The 18,010-nt window shown below is 39.0% G+C and overlaps 1 protein-coding gene across 8 annotated transcripts in view; it reads left to right on the top strand.

Moving 5' to 3' along the window:
- The window catches only part of LMNTD1 (lamin tail domain containing 1), a 419,515-nt gene that overhangs the window by 340,982 nt on the left and 60,523 nt on the right, over positions 1-18,010 (top strand). For 7 of the 8 annotated variants that reach the window (XM_082352227.1, XM_082352224.1, XM_082352226.1 and 4 more), the window contains one exon: positions 16,268-16,347. In XM_082352227.1, coding sequence (XP_082208353.1) covers positions 16,327-16,347 — 21 coding nt within the window. In that variant the 5' untranslated portion in view covers positions 16,268-16,326. Of the gene's footprint in view, positions 1-9,954; positions 16,348-18,010 lie in introns of those variants that run through there. The other variant, XM_082352228.1, reaches the window with a different exon arrangement.

Here is an 18,010-nt window from a genome sequence, read left to right as displayed (position 1 = left end):
CCTGCCAATGCAGGGGACATGGGTTCGAGCCCTGGTCTGGGAAGATCCCACATGCCACGGAGCAGCTAAGCCTGTGTGCCACAACTACTGAGCCTGTGCTCTACAGCCCGCGAGCCACAACTACTGAAGCCCGTGTGCCTAGAGCCCGTGCTCCGCAACAAGAGAAGTCACCGCAATGGGAAGCCCACGCACCACAACAAAGAGTAGCCCCCACTCACCGCAACTAGAGAAAAGCCCACGCGCAGCAACGAAGATCCAGCGCAGCCAAAAATTAATTAATTAATTATAAAAAAATAAGTAAAATGAATGAACTTATATCTACCACCCAGCTTAAGAAATAGAACAAATAGAGCATTAACAATGTCTTGAAGTCACCTGTGTGTCCATCCCCAATCCCAGCCCCCAGTAGGCACCATCAACCATTACCCTGAGTTTTGTGTTTATCAGTTCCTTGCTTTTCTTTGCAATTTTACCACTTATGTGTGTACATATCTCTAATGTGTGTGTAATTTTGTGAATTTTTAATTTTATATAAAAGAAATCATACTTTTTTCCTGGTGACTTGTTTTCCTTAACATGTTTATGAGATTCATTCATGTAGATGTGTATAGCTCCAGTTAATCTATTTCTGACAGTTATATAAGTAGAAATGTTCTTCTTTCTCCTGTTGATCAACATTTGGATTATTTCTAAAATTTTGCTGTTATAAATGATGTTGCTATTTACAGCCTTACATATGTATATCTTGGACAGTAATTGCCGGGTTGTAGGGTATACATGCCTTAGCTTTGCTAGATAATGCCCCAGTTGTTTTTTAATTTGGTTTCCAGCAACTTATAGGAGTTTCTGTTCTTCCATAGCCTCACCAAGACTTGATATTGTCATACTTTTTAAGCACATTTGGTGGGTCTCAAGTGGTATCTCGTATTTTTAATTTGTATTTCCCTGATTACTAACGGTGTTGAGCGTATTTTTAATGTTTAATGACCACTCAGTTCTGATTTTTTGCCCATTTTTCTATTGGAATGTTTCATTTTTATTTATTGACATGCAGACCTTCCTTTTAAATTGTGGAATGTAGTATACAAACAAAACTACACAAAACATCTATGTAAAATTTAATAAACAGTTTCAAGGAAATAATCATGTAAGTCCAACCTATGTCAAGAAATAAACATTTCCAGTATATGTAGGGAGGAGATCAAGACGGTGGATGAGGAGGATGCTGAGCTTACCTCCCCCGATGCACACATCAAATTTACACCTACGTGTGGAGCAATTCTCACTGAAAACAAACTGGGGACTGGCAGAAAGACTCTTCTACAGCCAAGGCTGTAAAGAAAGATCCACACAGAGTTGGGTAAGAAGGGAGGAGAAGCAATCAGGTCAGGGCCTGCACCCCTAGGAGGAGACAGAGAAGAGGTGGGGAATTACACAAGATCAGAGGTCCTCCCTGGGGACTGAGGGATTCAAAACACATATTGGGCACCCCAGCCCTGGGATCCAACACCAGGAAAATGAGTCCCCTTTGCTGGTTTAAAAACCAGTGGGACTTACAGGAGGGCCGTAAGAAACCAAGGCTCCATGTGTGAAGAGTGGTCACACACTTGCTTATTTCCCGGAGCAAGGTGGGAGAAGCAGATGGAAACTGCCCAGGGCTCTGGCCAGCAACCCGCCCCCATCCCCAGTGCATGCCCCAGCCCCTCTAGCTTCAGTGCATGTCCTCACTAGGGTGAAGTCTGCCATGCCAAGGAGAGTGAACACGTGGAGGGAACAGAGACAGCTCGGACCCAGTACTGCATCTGAACGGGGTGAGGGCAGCCATTGCTGGTGTTCTCGGGGGAAGTGGATCTGGAGCAGTCTGGATCTCAGACTGGCATTCCAGGACCATACCAGCATGTACCCTGGCCCACACTGGGTGCCCACTCTGGCCCCACTTCCTTTAGCACTGTTCCTCTCTGGGGTGAAGGTGCCATTGCCAGGAGATAGGAGCGTGCACACTTGGAACAAAACCAGCTCAGACCAGAACATCAGGGCTTCTGATCCAGCACCTTGGAACACAACCCCAGCCCAGAGAGGGTGGTGATAGCCACTGAGGATAGGAGAAACCCCAGACCACACATGGCTCTAGCTCTAGCGTCTCCATCTTCAGCCCCATCTCCCACCAAGGTGAGAGCTGCAAGTACACCCTGGGGGAAGATGTGACCCATGCTCACTTTAGATCCAGCTCTCCACCAAAGCCACTGGGGATATGCAGACTGCATAGGGATGCTCCCACACAAAGAAACCCCTTCAAGACCTGGATAGATGACTGTTTAACCTAATAGAGACAAAGAAAGCTAAACAAAATGAGAAGTTGGAGGAATTCATTTCAAATGGAAGAACAAGAAAAACCCCTGAAAAAATAACTAAGAAAACAAAGATAAATAATTTACCAGATAAAGAGTTCAAAGCATTAGTAATAAGAATGCTAACTGAACTTGGGAAAAGAATAGATAAATACAGTGAGAATTTTAACAAGGAACTAGAAAATATTAAAAAGAACCAGTCATAGCTGAAGAATACAATAACTGAAATGAAAAAGAAGGAATTAACAGCAGACTAAGTGATACAAAGAATGCATAAGTGATCTGGAAGATAGACTAGTGGAAATCACTGAAACAGAAAAGCAAAAAGAAAAAAATAATTTTTAAATGAAGACGGTTTAAGGGACCTCTGGGACAATATCAAGTGTACTAACATTCACATTATAGAGGTCTCAGAAGAAGAGAGAGAGAAAAGAGTGGAAAATGTATTTGATGAAATTATGGCTGAAAACTTCCCATACCTGAAGAAGGAAACAGATATCCAGGTACAGGAAGCACAGAGAGTCTCAAACAAGATGAACCCCAAAAGACCTGCACCAACATATCATAAGTAAAATAGCAAAAGCTGTTAAAGAGATAATTCTAAAGGCAGCAAGATAAAAACAAAGAGTCACATACAAGGGAACCACCATAATGCTATCAGCTGATTTTTCTGCAGAAACACTGCAGGCCAGAAGGGAGTAGTGTGATATATTTAAAGTACTGAAAGAGAAAACCTACAACCTAGGATACATTAGCCGGCAAGGTTATCATTCAGAATTGAAGGAGAGATAAGAAACTTCTCAGACAAGCAAGAACTAAACGAATTCAACAAAACTACACCATCCTACAAGAAGTAAAGTGAAAATGAAAAGCTTACCATAAGAAGTAAGAATTTATAGGAAAGGAAAAATCCCACTAGCAAAGCAAATATACAGTAAGGGTTGTGGATCAACAACTTAAATAAGCTAGTATGAAGATTAAAAGACAAAAATTGTAAAATCAACTATAAAAGGCAAAAATTGTAAAATCACCTATAACTACAATAAATAGTTAAGGGATAGGGGATAAATATGACATCAAAAACACAAAACATGGCTGGGGCGGGGAGTAAAAACGTAGATCTTTCAGAATGTGTTTGAACTTAAATGACTATCAGTTTAAAACAAGTAGATATAGTTATAGGCCAACATGTATGAACCCCATGGCAACCACGTATCAAAACCCAACAATAGATATGCAAAAACTAGAGAGAAAGGAACACAAGCATACCACTAAAGAAAATCATTTCATGTGTTTGTTGGCTTATGACCCAAGATATGATCTATCCTGGAAAATGTTCCATGAGCACTTGAGAAGAAAGTGTATTCTGTTGTTTTTGGATGGAATGTCCTATAAATATCAATTAATTCCATCTTGTTTAATGTGTCATTTAAAGCTTGTGTTTCCTTATTTATTTTCATTTTGGATGATCTGGATGCTCAATATCACTAATCATTAGAGAAATGCAAATAAAAACTACAATGAGGTACCCCCTCACACCAGTCAGAATGGCCATCATCAAAAAATCTACAAACAATAAATGCTGGAGAGGATATGGAGAAAAGGGAACCCTCTTGCACTGTTGGTGGGAATGTAAATTGATATAGCCACTATGGAGAACAGTATGGAGATTCCTTAAAAAACCAAAAATAAAACTACCATATGACCCAGCAATCCCACTACTGGGCATATACCATGAGAAAAGCATAATTCAAAAAGAGTCATGTACCACATTGTTCATTTCAGCACTATGTACAATAGCCAGGACATGGAAGCAAACTAAGGGTCCATCAACAGATGAATGGATAAAAAAGATGTGGCACATATATACAATGGAATATTAGTCAGCCATAAAAAGAAACGAAATTGAGTTATTTGTAGTGAGGTGGATGGACCTAGAGTCTGTCATACAGAGTTAAGTAAGTCAGAAAGAGAAAAACAAATACCGTATGCTAACACATATATATGGAATCTAAAAAAAAAAGCAAAAATGGTTCTGATGAACCTAGGGGCAGGACAGGAATAAAGACATAGATGTAGAAAATGGACTTGAGGACACGGGGAGGGGGAAGGGTAAGCTGGGACGAAGTGAGAGAGTAGCATTGACATATATACACTACCAAATGTAAAATAGATAGCTAGTGGGAAGCAGCTGCATAGTACAGGGAGATCAGCTCCATGCTTTGTGACCACCTAGAGGGGTGGGATAGGGAGGGTGGGAGGGAGACACAAGAGGGAGGGGATATGGAGATATATGTATACATATAGCTGATTCACTTTGTTATACAACACAAACTAACACAACATTGTAAAGCAATTATACTCCAATAAAGATGTTAAAAAAAGAAAAATGAAAACCATTAAGCCATAAGGGAAGAAACTAAAAGAAGAAGAACAAATAAAAACTACAAAAACAACAGAAAATAAGTAGTAAAATGGAAACAAGTACTTACCTATCAATATTCATTTTAAATGTCAATGAAATAAATGCTCCAACCAAGAGACATAAGGTGCTGACTGGATTAAAGAAAAAACAAGACCCATCTGTATGCTGCTTACAAGAGACTCACTTCAGAGCTAAGATACACACCAGACTGAAAGTGGATGGAAAAAGATATTTCCTGCAAACAGATACAACAAGTTTTGCTGTGGTAGCAAAACTCACAGCAGACAAAGTAGACTTTAAAACCAAGTCTATCACAAAAGACAAAGAAGGGCATTACATAATGAGAAAGGAATCAGTACAAGACGACAATATAACATTCTTAACATATATATACCTAATATAGGAGCACCTAAATATTAACAGACATAAAAGGAGAAATTGCCAATAATACATACATATAGACAAATAATTACCATATAGTTTAAGGGCAATAATAGAAGCAGGAACAAGGTGAAAGTCACGTAGAGGAGAAAGTGATTAACTCAGAATTCAGGGTTTTAGGGGAAGGTATCACAGAAGAAGGAAGTGTCCAAACTGGTTTTTAAATGATGAGTAGAAAATTTCCAACCAGAGGAAACAGGATGGGCAAAAGCCTGGAGGTTACAATGAGTTCAGTGATTCATTATTGCTGGAGCTTTAAGCACAAAGTGGAAGCATGAAGGGAGATGAGGCTCCAGAGAAAGTCCAAGGTCAGATCACAAAGGGTACCCTATGGCTTATCAGGGAGTTTGAACTTTATTCTACAAGCAGTAGGAGGCCCTTTAAGTATGGGGACATGATCAAATCTATGTTTCAGGAATATTACCTTCAAGCTATTGTGGAATTTAGGTTGCTAGCTGTATAGTGGGTACTAGGGTTGGCTTGATTGATAGTAACCCAAAATAACAATACTTTAAAAAACTATGTCCAGAGATCCATATGGCATCAAAGTCCCCATGGTGTCAAAGACTCAGCCTCTTTTTGTATTGTTGCTCTCATGTGTGGCCCCAATCTAATGTCTAAGATGGCAGTATCCACAATACAGGCAGCAAACTTAAGTAGGGACACAGTAAAAGAGGACAAACTGTGCCCACCAACTGTCTTCTTAAGAAGATTCCCAGAAACTGCCACATGACTCTTCTACTTACCTCCCATTGGCCAGAGCTTAGTCACATGGTCACACCCAGCTGCAATGTAAGCAGGGAAGTGAGGCAGAACAAAACAAAAACACAGGCAACTGGTAGTTTTTGCCACTGAGAAATAAGACACTGGAAGCACTGGAAGGGGGGTGGCAATAAAGAGACTACTGCAGTATTGCAGTGAGAAATAATGTGTTTGTGAAGATGAAGAGTGAAGGCAAGATCTGAGAGCTGTTTGGGAAGCAGGTAGTTTAAGAGTTTGTGATCTAGTGAATGGGGTGATGGCTCTTGGTTTCTGGCTTGAGTGATTGAGTAGCTAGAAGTATCACCATGGAGAATTTTCACCATCATAAAACAGATAGAAGGAAAAAAACAAAATGAGAAACAAAAAGCAAAATAGTTTGGATTTGACTTAAAAGCAAAAGGGGAGATACAAGTATCCAAATAACATAGGATGCTGGGTATTTCCTTCCATTCAAGACAGTGGGATAGGAAAACTTCCAGACCTAACTGACACCAACTAGAAGAAGGACTGAGGGCAAGTGAGTTCATCCTCTGGACCTTAATTTTCTCATCTGTAAAATACAAAAGTTTCACTAGATAATGTCTAAGTTCTCATCAGCTGTAAAACTGATTCACTAATCAGACCAGTCACCTGTGCTAACCATCAGGATGAAGTACACAACCTGGCATCACTCCAGTCCATGCGCGTTCCTTGCCAATGGAGAAAAGTAATTGAGGCGATATAAGTTCAAGTAAACACAATTTCCTGTGTAGTTGTTTCACATCTCTTTTCAACCTGGCTGTTGGAAACCTGGTTTAGTGCAGTCTGGTGGTATTAAACTTTGGCAAATTTACAAAATCTCTCATTAAGGTGGAGGTGGTTTTGCAAATTTCATTTCAAGATCACTTTAAAAGGTTTTACTTGGGGGAAAACGATTACTTTTCCTATTATGTCCGTAAGTCTACATGTGGTAGCCGAAAATATCTCCCTTGAGTTAAGAAGTATTTTCCCTTTTGGTTGGTCAAGTACACATTGTTCCACCTACTACAAAGGATTAAAATGACTTGTTTCATCACAGAGCAAAGTAATGGCCACAGCATGTTATTTTTGGCAGAAAGAACACTTTGTAATTGCTAATTTCCTATATCCAAATTCAGCTGAAGATTGCAGCCTGAGTCTACGGTACTTTGCAAGTCTTAACAAGCAGGACCCAAGGATGCTACCAGGCTTTGTAAAATGCCAGTGAATCTAGACTAGCAGGGAGTTTGCTAAGGATGAGCTTTTAGAAAGGAATGTTCAAACCCAAGACCCCAAGTGCCTTATGGAGATATGAAAGAGTCTGCAGGACACAACTAGTAGACTCAGATGTTTGCTTTGGCCGGTGTCTCTCTTCTCATCTTCATTGTGTTCTGTGCCTACAGGCAGCTGTCCTCAAGGTCAGACTCTTTTTTAAAAAATCAGCAACTTAAATGAGAACCAGTAGTGTTTTCAGCAGGTATAATCCATTTTACTTGGAAAGTGTTTCAACTACTATTTCTTTTGATACAAAAAAGTTTGGAAATCTGATATAAATATAATATTTTTGAACTCATCTCTTAGCACCAAATTTACATTTCTCAGCCAAAGAAAAATATTCTTTACTGAATAAGTATTAGATCTCAGTCTACAGTGAAAACACACATTTTCCAAGTGGCCAAAAGAAAACAAATGCTAATAAAACTATGATGATATAATCAACTTTGAAGCCACAGTTTTATATCCCTCTGGTTCCCAAATAATCTTCAACCCTGTCAGCTGTATTTTTTAATTAATTATTCTTTGCACTTGAAAAACAGACCTTAAAATGCAAATGTCTTTACTCTTTATCAAAGCATTACATTTAGGCCCATTTTCAGGATATGGGACCTGGAGTTCAGGGTTACAGCTGATACCACCGAAATACTGCATACCTGATTAGGTTTATAAAATATCTTGAATTATGTAAAATCTGTGAATTCTCAAAATCCCAAACACTGTGTAGGACTTTTTGCCAGCCAAAAACTTGAGGTGTGTGCAAGAGCCACTGTGCTATTTGGCAAAAAGAACAGGCTCGTGTAACCACTGAGCAACACTCAAGGCCAGGGGTTCCCAACCCCCAGGCCACGGACTGACAGTGGCCTGTTAGGAACTGGGCCGCACAGCAGGAGGTGAGCGGCGAGCAAGCGAAGCTTCATCTCTATTTACAGCCGCTCCCCATCCCTTGCATTACCGCCTGAGTTCGGCCTTCTGTCAGATCAGCAGCTGCGTTAGATTCTCTTAGGAGCTCAAACCCTACTGTGAACTGTGCATGTGAGGGATCTAGGTTGCGCGCTCCTTATGAGAATCTAACGCCTGATGATCTGAGGGGGAGCTGAGGCGGTGATGCTAGCTCTGGGGGGAGCGGCTGCAGATACAGATCATCATTAGCAGAGAGGTTTGCCTGCACAGAGACCATAATAAATCAATTGCTTGCAGACTCGTATCAGAACCCTATCAGTGAGTGGCAAGTGACAATTAAGCTGAATCTGGTGGCAGGCTTTATAGTGGCAAGTACTACAATTGTACAGCTGCATCTTGTGGCAGCCTTTAAGTCAGAATCTGACACGTATTTTAGTCCATGCTTGGCCCACCCATTATTTTATTTACCTCTTCCATCCACTCCTCTTTCCCACACTGCGCACTTGTCTCAGTCACAGTTTTGGTAAGCCCACAAGCTAACCCTAGCCAAAATGAGTAAAAAACAAATGTTGCTGGAGAGCTTCTTTGAAAAGGGGAAAGACCTAATGATGAGACAGGAGAAGACTCTAAGACTGCCAACAAAAAGAAAGCTGCATTTAAAAGAAAATACCGAGAGTCCTACTTAAATTATGGGTTCATTGCAACAGGTGATTCACATTCTCCAAGCCCACTTTGTATAATATGTGGTGACCCGCTATCCAACGAAGCCATGAAACATTCAAAACTACTTTGCCACATGGAGACCAAGCACCTGCATTAAAAGACAAGCCTTTGGAGTTTTTCAAAAGAAAAAAAACATGAACATGAAGAACAGAAGCAATTATTGAAGGCCACCACCCCATCAAATGTGTCTGCACTGAGAGCATCATTCTTAGTGGCTAACCGCATTGCTAAAGCTGAGAAGCCCTTAGTATTGGTGAAGAGTTGATCCTGCCTGTTGCTAAGGACATTTGTCGTGAACTTTTAGGAGAGGCTGCAGTTCAAAAGGTGGCATGTGTTCCTCTCTCGGCTAGCAACATAACTAGACAAATTGATGAAATAGCAGAGGATACTGAGGCACAATTTTTAGAGAGGATTAATGAGTCACCAAGGTACTCAATCCAGGTTGATGAGTCTACCGATGTTGACAACAAGGCAGCAATGTTCGTTTTGTGCAGTATCTTTTTCAGGAGGGCGTGCGTGAGGATATGTTATGTGCACTTTTGTTGCCAACAAACACTACAGCTGCAGAACTATTCAAGTCTGAATGATTACATAACAGGAAAACTGAATTGGTCACTTTGTGTCAGTATATGCACGGACAGAGCGGCTGCCATGACTAAACGGCTTTCTGGTTTCACTACTCAGGTCAAAGAGGTCGCTTCTGAATGTGAGTCTATGCACTGTGTCATCCATAGAGAAATGCTGGCTAGCTGAAAAATGTCACCTGAACTTAACAGTCTTTTGCAGGATGTGATTAAAATTATCAACCACATTAAAGTACATGCCCTTAACTCACATCTGTTCGTGCAGCTCTGTGAGGAGATGGACGCAGAGCACACACGTCTTCTCTGATACACAGAAGTGAGATGGCTTTCTAAAGGTAGATCACTGGCCACAGCTTTTGAGTTATGAGAGCTGCTCCAGAGATTACTTTTAGAAAAACAGTCACCGCTGGAAGCACATTTCAGTGACACAGAATGGGTCGTAAAACTTGCTTACTTGTGTGACATGTTCAACCTGATCAACGAACGCAATGTCTCTTCAGGGGAGAACGACAGCTGTATTCAAGTCGGCAGATAAAGTGGCTGCATTCAAAGCCAAACTGGAATTATGGGGGCGACGAGTGAACATTGGGATTTTTGACATGTTTCAAACATTAGCAGAGATTTTGAAAGAGACTGAGCCAGGGCCTTCTTTCTCCCAGCTGGGGCATGATCACCTGTCTCAGCTTTCAAAAGAGTTTGAGCATTACTTCTTAACCACAAAAGACACCCAAAGTGGGAAGGAATGGATCCGCGACCGATTTGTGAATAATCGACTTTGTCCGTGCTAGAAGAGGATCAACTGCTTGAGATCGCCTTAGAAGTATGTGTGAGACAACTTCAAATCTCCATACGTTCTGGATTGAAGTCAAGGCGGAATATCCTGAGATTGCCACAAAAGCACTGAAAAGCCTGCTTCCGTTTCCAACATCCTATCTTTGTGAAGCAGGGTTTTCTGCAGTGACGGCAACCAAAACAAGATTATGGAGTAGACTGAAGATAAGTAACACACTTGGGTGTCACTGTCTCCCATTCCCCCCAGATGGGACCATCTAGTTGCAAGAAAACAAGCCTAGGGCTCCCACTGATTCGGCATGATGGTGAGTTGTATAATTATTTCATTATATGTTACAATGTAATAAGACTAGAAATAAAGTGCACAATAAATGTAATGCGGTTGAATCATCCCGAAACCATCCCCCCACCCCGGTCCGTGGAAAAATTGTCTTCCACGAAACTGGTCCCTAGTGCCAAAAAGTTGGGGACCGCTGCTCAAGGCCAAGCTTGTCCCTTCCTAGCAAGGTGACCTTGGGTAAACCACTTAGCCTCTCTCACACAATTAATTTCTGATTGTTTCAATTGTTCTTTAAGTGAGAAAAATCATGAATATGTTGCATATGTTAGATAGATAGTCTATCTATCCAATCTATACCTATCTATCATCTATCTATCTAACTATCTATCTAACATCTATCTATCAATCAATAAACTAGCAGCTTAATTCCTGTAGTTGCTGAAGCCTAAATCCCAGGAGTCATCTTGTCTCCTCACCTCTCACAGCTCACTTCTAATCTACCACTGAATTCTGCCAGCATTTCCTTCCGAATGTACCTGGAATCTGACCTTGTCTCATCGCCTTCATTGCACATTGTTGAGCCCAGCACCACGAGCTCTCCTTCGATGGTGGCATTCTTTTTTTTTCTTTCTTTTAGCTCCTTCAAGCTATTTTCAATACAGAAGCCAACGTGGGCTTTTTAAAGCCGAAGTCAGATTGTTACCGAGTCTAAGCTTATACTGCTTGTCACATGACAGGCAAATAATCGAGAGATGAGTTGTTGGGAAAAGGAATAGTGACTTTATTTGGAAAGCCAGCAAGCTGAGAAGATGGCGGGCTCATGCCCCCAAAGAACCGTCTTGCCTGAGTTAGAATTCAGGCTCCTTTTATGCTATAAGGGGAGGGGGTAAAGTCAGACACTTCCTGGTTCCCATCTGCTTCCCGAAGGATGTGTTCATTTCTTCCTTCCTGCAGTCATTCACAGGTGGGCCTGGTGAAGATGTTTCCTGTGAGCTAAACAAAGGTATTTTAGCTTAATGCTCATTACCTGGGAGGCAGGGTTCCCAGAGATGGGCCATTATGTATAATGTAAGCCTATAGGCAACATCCCTTTAGTGATTAACTTGTAATAGAATACAAATGTTCTTCCTTATTACAAGATCCTGTCAGCCCTTGGCTCAATGACCCATCAGACCCTGAGGATCTGGACTCTCCATCAGTCTCACTCCTCTCCCATCACTCTCTAACCCCTCCCCCCACCTCTGGTCCCTCTGCCCCAGCCTCACCAGCCTCTTGCCAGACAGCCCTTGCCTCAGATCTCTGTATTGTTGCTTCCTCTGCCAGCAGAGGCTGGTTTACTAACCCAGGTTTGAGTTAATAAGGACAAAATATTAGCATTGAATCATTGGGAATGAAAAAGGTACAGTAAATCTAGAGCACATTTAAGAGTGAGATATTATAAAACTCAGTGACAAATTGGAGCAAGGGGATTAAAAAGGGTAAAAATAAATCTATGTTCCTATATTAACTAAAGATATTTAAAAATATTTTGTTATATTATTAAATAACATTATATATTATGTAACATAAAGTTTTTCAGGTATGGAATTAGTATGCATTTCAAAGTCAGCATTTTCAAAGTATCTCCTAACTCTAAATTCTATAATTAACAAGTACTAAAATATAATTATGTAAATCAAATACAGATATGCTTTCCCACATAACTGTGCTTATAGAATATTGATGCAGTCTTAATTAAATACCAGATTTAGGTTACTGTATGTAAGAAGAAAATTTTTCAGCTATGTGGTCTTATGAGAAGTATTTTTCTACTTCCAGAAATAATTTATTGAGAACCAATGAACTTTTAATTTTCTTGCCTAGTGAGATCTCATTTTGAGCATTCCACCTTTCTCTTGGATGTGTGTGTTTGTGTGTGTGTGTGTGTGTGTGTGTGTGTGTTGTATGTGTGTTTAATGAATGCACTAGTTCATCCACAAGCCAAAAAATTTAAATGGGTCACCGATTTGGGGCAACTCAGCTACCTATTATTTCTTGTATGCATAAAGTAAGACTGGTATTTTTTAAAAAAAGGAACTTGTATTTCAACCTACGTGGATCAGATAAAGAAAGGCTCTCCCTGCCTGTCCCATGACCCAATGCCAAGGAAAAAAAAAAGTTTAAATAGTTCTAACTTATTAATAGCCTATCCAGAGAGCAAGGCTTCTGCCTTTGGATCATGCTGCAGTTTCTTTAAAGCAGTATGTGCACAGCACATTAGAGGAACACTTGTTCAAAATGCAGATGCTTGAGCCTCATCCCAGACCTTCTGAAAGGGATCTCTAATGCTGGAGCAGGAATTTGCTCCCCTAGTTAACTTACATATGTTAAAATTTGAAGATTACTGCAAAGAAAGTATATTCCACATTTGGTATGAAAATGAGCACCTAATGAGCATTGATTGAGGATTCTAAGTCAATATATAGAAAATATTCCCTTAACGTATCAGGCATATGTTTTGTGCTAGGCACTAGGCACTGTTAAGAGCTCTGGGTGTACAGTTGTTATTATATTTATTGTTATTATTATTGTTATATAGCAGCTTTATTCAGAGGTCATTTATATATAATACAATTCACCCATTTAAAGTGTGCTATTTAACGGTTTTCAGTATATTCAGAGTTGTGCAACCATTCCAACAATTAATTTTAGAACATTTTGATCATTCTCAAAAGAATCTCCATAGCCTTTAGCTATAACCCCTCACCTCCCCAGCCCAAGGCAAACACTAATCTAGCTTCTGTCTCTGTGGATATGCGGTAAACATTTGCGTACAAGTTTTTGTGTTGACATATGCTCTTAGGTTCTTACATAGAGTGCAATTGCTGGGTCAAATTGCAACTCTATGTTTAACTTTTAGAGCAACTGCCAAACTGTTTTCCAAAGTAGCTGCACCATTTTACATTCCTACCAGCAATGTTTGAGGATTCTGATTTCTCTACATTCTCACCAACACTTGTTATTATCTGTCTTTTTGATAATAGTCATTCTATAATGTGTATGAAGTGGTATTGATCTGAATTTCCGTCATGACTATGTCAAGCATCATTTCATGTGCTTATTGGCCACTTGTATATATTCTTTGGGGAAATGCCTATTCAGATCCTTTGCCAGTTTTTTAAATTGAGTTACTTATCTTCTTGTTATTGAGTTGTAAGTGTTCTTCCATATAGTCTAGATAGTCCCTTATCAGATATATGATTTGTAAATATTTCCTACCATTCTATGGATTTTTTCATTTTCTTGGTAATGTCCTTTATTACACAAAAGTTTTTAATTTTGATGAATTCCAATTTATTTTTTCTTTTGTTGCTCATGCTTTTGGTGTCATATCTAATCATCTGTTTCCAAATCTGAAGTCATGGAGATTTACTCCTGTATTTTCTTCTAAGAGTTTTATAGTTTTAGCTCTTACATTTAGATTTTTGATCATTTGAACTAATTTTTGTATATGGTTTGAAGTAGGAATCCAACTTTATTCCACTGCATGTGAATGTCCAGTTGTCCCAGCATCATTGGTTGAAAAGATTATTCTTTCCCTCATTGAATAGTTTTAGCACCCTGTAAAAAGTCAATTGACCATAGATGTGAGAGTGTATTTCTGGATTCTCAATTCTATTCTACCTATCTATATATCCATCCTTATGCCAGTACCATACTGCCTTGACTACGGTGGCTTTATAGTCAGTTTTAAAATCAGGAAGTGTGAGTGCTTCAACTTTGTTCCTCTTTTAAAAGATTTTTTGGCTATTCTGGGCCCCTTGAGTTTCCACATGAATTTTAGGTCGGCATGTCAATTTCTACAAAGAAGCTAGGTAGGATTCTGATAGGGATTATGCTAAATTTGTAGATCATTTAGGGGTGTATAACCATCTTAACAATGTTAAGCCTTCCAATCTGTAAACATAAGATGTCTTTCTATTTATTGAGATCTTATTTAATTTCTTTCAACAATTTTTTATAGTTTTCACAGTGTATGTTCTGCACTTCTTTTGTTACATGTATTCTTATGTATTTTACTCTTTAATGCTATTGTAAATGGAATTTTTCTTAATTTTATTTTTAATTGCTCATACAAGTACATAGAAATAAAATTGACTTTTGCATATGGATTTGTATTGTGCAACCTTGCTGAACTTCTTTATTCTAATAGCTTTTTAGCAGATTCTTTAGGATTTTCCATATATAATATCATGTCATTTGCTAATAGAGATAGTTTTACTTCTTCATTTACAGTTTGGATGCCTTTTATTTCTTTTGCTTGTCTGATTGCCCTGGACAGTACTTCTAGTACAATGTTGAATAGGCAAGAGTGGACATCCTTCTTATATGGAGATCTGACCTTAGGGGGAAAGCTTTCAGTTTTCCCCATTAAGTATGACTTGAAAACAAAAAACACAAACAAATATAAAAAGAGTCTTACCCTTATGGAGTTTATAGTCTAATAGAGGAAACAGATAAGAATCAAGTATTTGCAAACTCTCTCCTTTTGGGCTTTTTTGGAGGTTTCATTACATATGCGTGATTGATTAAATCATTGGCCATTGGAGATTGAACTCAATCTCCAGCCCCTGCCACATACCCAGAGGTCTGAGGGGTGGGAATGAAAGTTCCAACCTGCTAATCACACAGATGGCTCCCCTGGCAACCAGCCCCCATCCTTAGGTGGGGTCCAAAAGCCACCTCATTAACATAACAAAAGACATATTGATCACTATCATAACTTAGGCAATTCCAAGGGTTTTAGGAGTCAGTTCTGATTATACTGCTGAGAAATGACCATATGGCTGGTGTTATGCACTAGAGGTAAATTAAAGGCCAAAGCTTTCTCTTTGTCAAAACAGGAACTACTATTTTTTTTGTCCCTAAAGCATCTGGTTTTAAAACATCTGAATTCATCTCCAATGGAGGCATCTCTTTTGCTGACGAAATATGAGGAGCAACTAGGCAGTACAGTTAGTTAGTCAGTTGTCAAGATTGGTAATGTAATCATAGTTATTTTATTTCTCTGGCCCTCTGAACCTATTAGGACTAGGAAGGATCATTCTGAGACAAAGAAAATTTGAATACCTCTAAGTCACAAAATTTAGTAGAAAACAAAAATTGTCCCAAATTTATCACTCTTTTGATTAAATTCTATTATTCTAGGCATCTACTTCTAACATGGAAACTTGACAGATAGGAATAATTGATATTAAAAGGCGTTAAATCTAGGTTAGAAAATGTATTGACTTTTATTTTCCCCTGACCTCTTTCCCTCTCTTGAAGGAGTGGTCTTCTATAATTTAATCCTGATTCAGCACCCTTCCATAGTTACTAAGATTTACTTTTAAGTCTTCAGATAATGCTACATTTATATACAGCGTCTTTTTCAGCTCTGAATTTGGAGAAATTCCAAAGTCTATGTATATCTGTAGATTCCCAAGAGGTAAACCACAAAGTCAAAGGAGCTTAGTGCAAAGAATAAGGAGGGCAAGTAACCTGAGGCCTCTGTGCCAACAATATTCACTACTTTGGCCAAAACTTCTCAATTATAGGACCTAGGTTGGGGCAGGGAGAAGGAGCAAGGATCCTAAGGAATTTTTCAGAATTATGCAGATTTTTCTTTAGTTCATACCTGTTTCTTGCTGAAGCCGACAATGAGATTATTCTTAATTATAGAATCTTTTAAGTAAGTGACTGTTGTGATTTTTTATAGGTTCCAGAGCAATATTGTCATTTGGCGACAGACCTCCCTAAAGTGAATTATGTCTTTGTATGCAATCTACTGATGAACAGGTATGAAAATAACAGCTGATTTAAGTTAATTGTTAAATTGTAGAATGATAAGTTTGAAAGTAAACTTTGCACATCAACTTGACCATCTTCTGTTGATACAGATATATAGACTGGGCTATTTAGATCTGAATAAATTGTGAAGCAGATGGTACTTAAAGGTGAAGGGAGGAAACCACCAGGTTTTTTGGCCACTCTAGCATCCTTGTTAAGTCTTGAAAAACATGGAGCTAACATATAATCTCCTTTTCCTCAGTAAGGAAACATTTGATATTTGTTGGCTACGGGGCCCATGATGCCAGGGTTTTTATATCTTCACCTGGACAAGGAGGGATAAAAGTAGGGTAGCGAAAGAGATCGGGGGAAATAAAAGTAAACACATTATCCAACCTAGATTTAATCCTTTTTAATATCAATTATTCCTATCTGTCAATTTTCCATGTTAGAAGTAGATGCCTAGGATAATAGAATTTAATCAAAAGAGTTTGGAACAATTTTTGTTTTCTACTAAACTTTGTGACTTAGAGGTATTCAAGATTTCTTTGTCTCAGATCACCCTTCCTAGTTCTAATAGGTTCAGAGGTCAGAGAAATAAAATAACTATGATTACATTACCAACCTTGACAGTTGACTTACCAACTGCACTACCTAGTTGCTCCTCATATTTCGTCAGCAAAAGAGATGCCTCCATTGGAAATGAATTCAGATGTTTCAAAACCAGATTCTTTAGGGATAAAGAAAATAGTAGTTCCTGTTTTGACAAAGAAAAAGCTGTCTTTGGCCTTTAATTTACCCCTAGTACATAACACCAGCCATATGATTATTTCTCAGCAGCATAATCAGAACTGGCTCAGTAACAGGCATGTTGTCCATCGTGATAGCTTATGTACAGCTTCTCTGGGATGCTACCAGTGAAACTGTATCTCATATGCCTTTTCTTGCTCTTTTTCTGGTTGGAGAGGTTGGTATTCAAAATGGAAAATTTATCTACTAACTTAAATTAGTTCCAAGGAGACCAAAGTTCACTGTTCATGCAGGATTATATCCCATGTCCTTAAATACATGATCTCACTTAGTTCTTGTAACAACTTTGTAAAGGAGGTATCTATTTTCTGTTTTTGAAGAAGAGGAGATAGATCTCGGTTAAGTAGCTAACCAAAGTCACATAGTTTTTGAGAGACAACTCTCAATTCAATTTGAGGTTTGTCTAATTCCAAAGGCCAGGCTTTTCCAACCTAGTTTCAAGAAGGAAAAGTCCCGAGAGTACCCAAACCACTTGTTATATCTGGCCCCCGAACATATCAAATCCATAGTGTAGCTTCGATCATAAAAGAGGTTGATGGTCATTCGGGTATAAATCAGGCACACTTCATAGTTATTAAGGTAAAAGTAATTTTTTAGATAAAAGTAATCTATTTTTCAAAGAATTACTATAAAGACTGATTGTCTACATATTATCAACCTCACCAAGCATACAGGGCATATCTGTGGTATTATGCCAGTCCCTGGAGATATGAGGATAAATAAGATAGCCCATACCCTTTATCTCACAGCGTCATGATAGAGATAGATCTGAAATAATGTCTATAATCAGGAGTGTCATTCAAGATGTTTACTAACTATACTGAAAAAGCACCAAGTAATCAGAATAGACACTGACTATCTA

This window comes from Balaenoptera borealis, assembly GCF_965194805.1.
Source record: "Balaenoptera borealis genome assembly, chromosome: 13".
Lineage (NCBI taxonomy): Eukaryota > Metazoa > Chordata > Mammalia > Artiodactyla > Balaenopteridae > Balaenoptera > Balaenoptera borealis.
The sequence above is the reverse complement of the archived record's forward strand: the minus strand, read 5'-3'. Positions and strand labels throughout refer to the sequence as shown.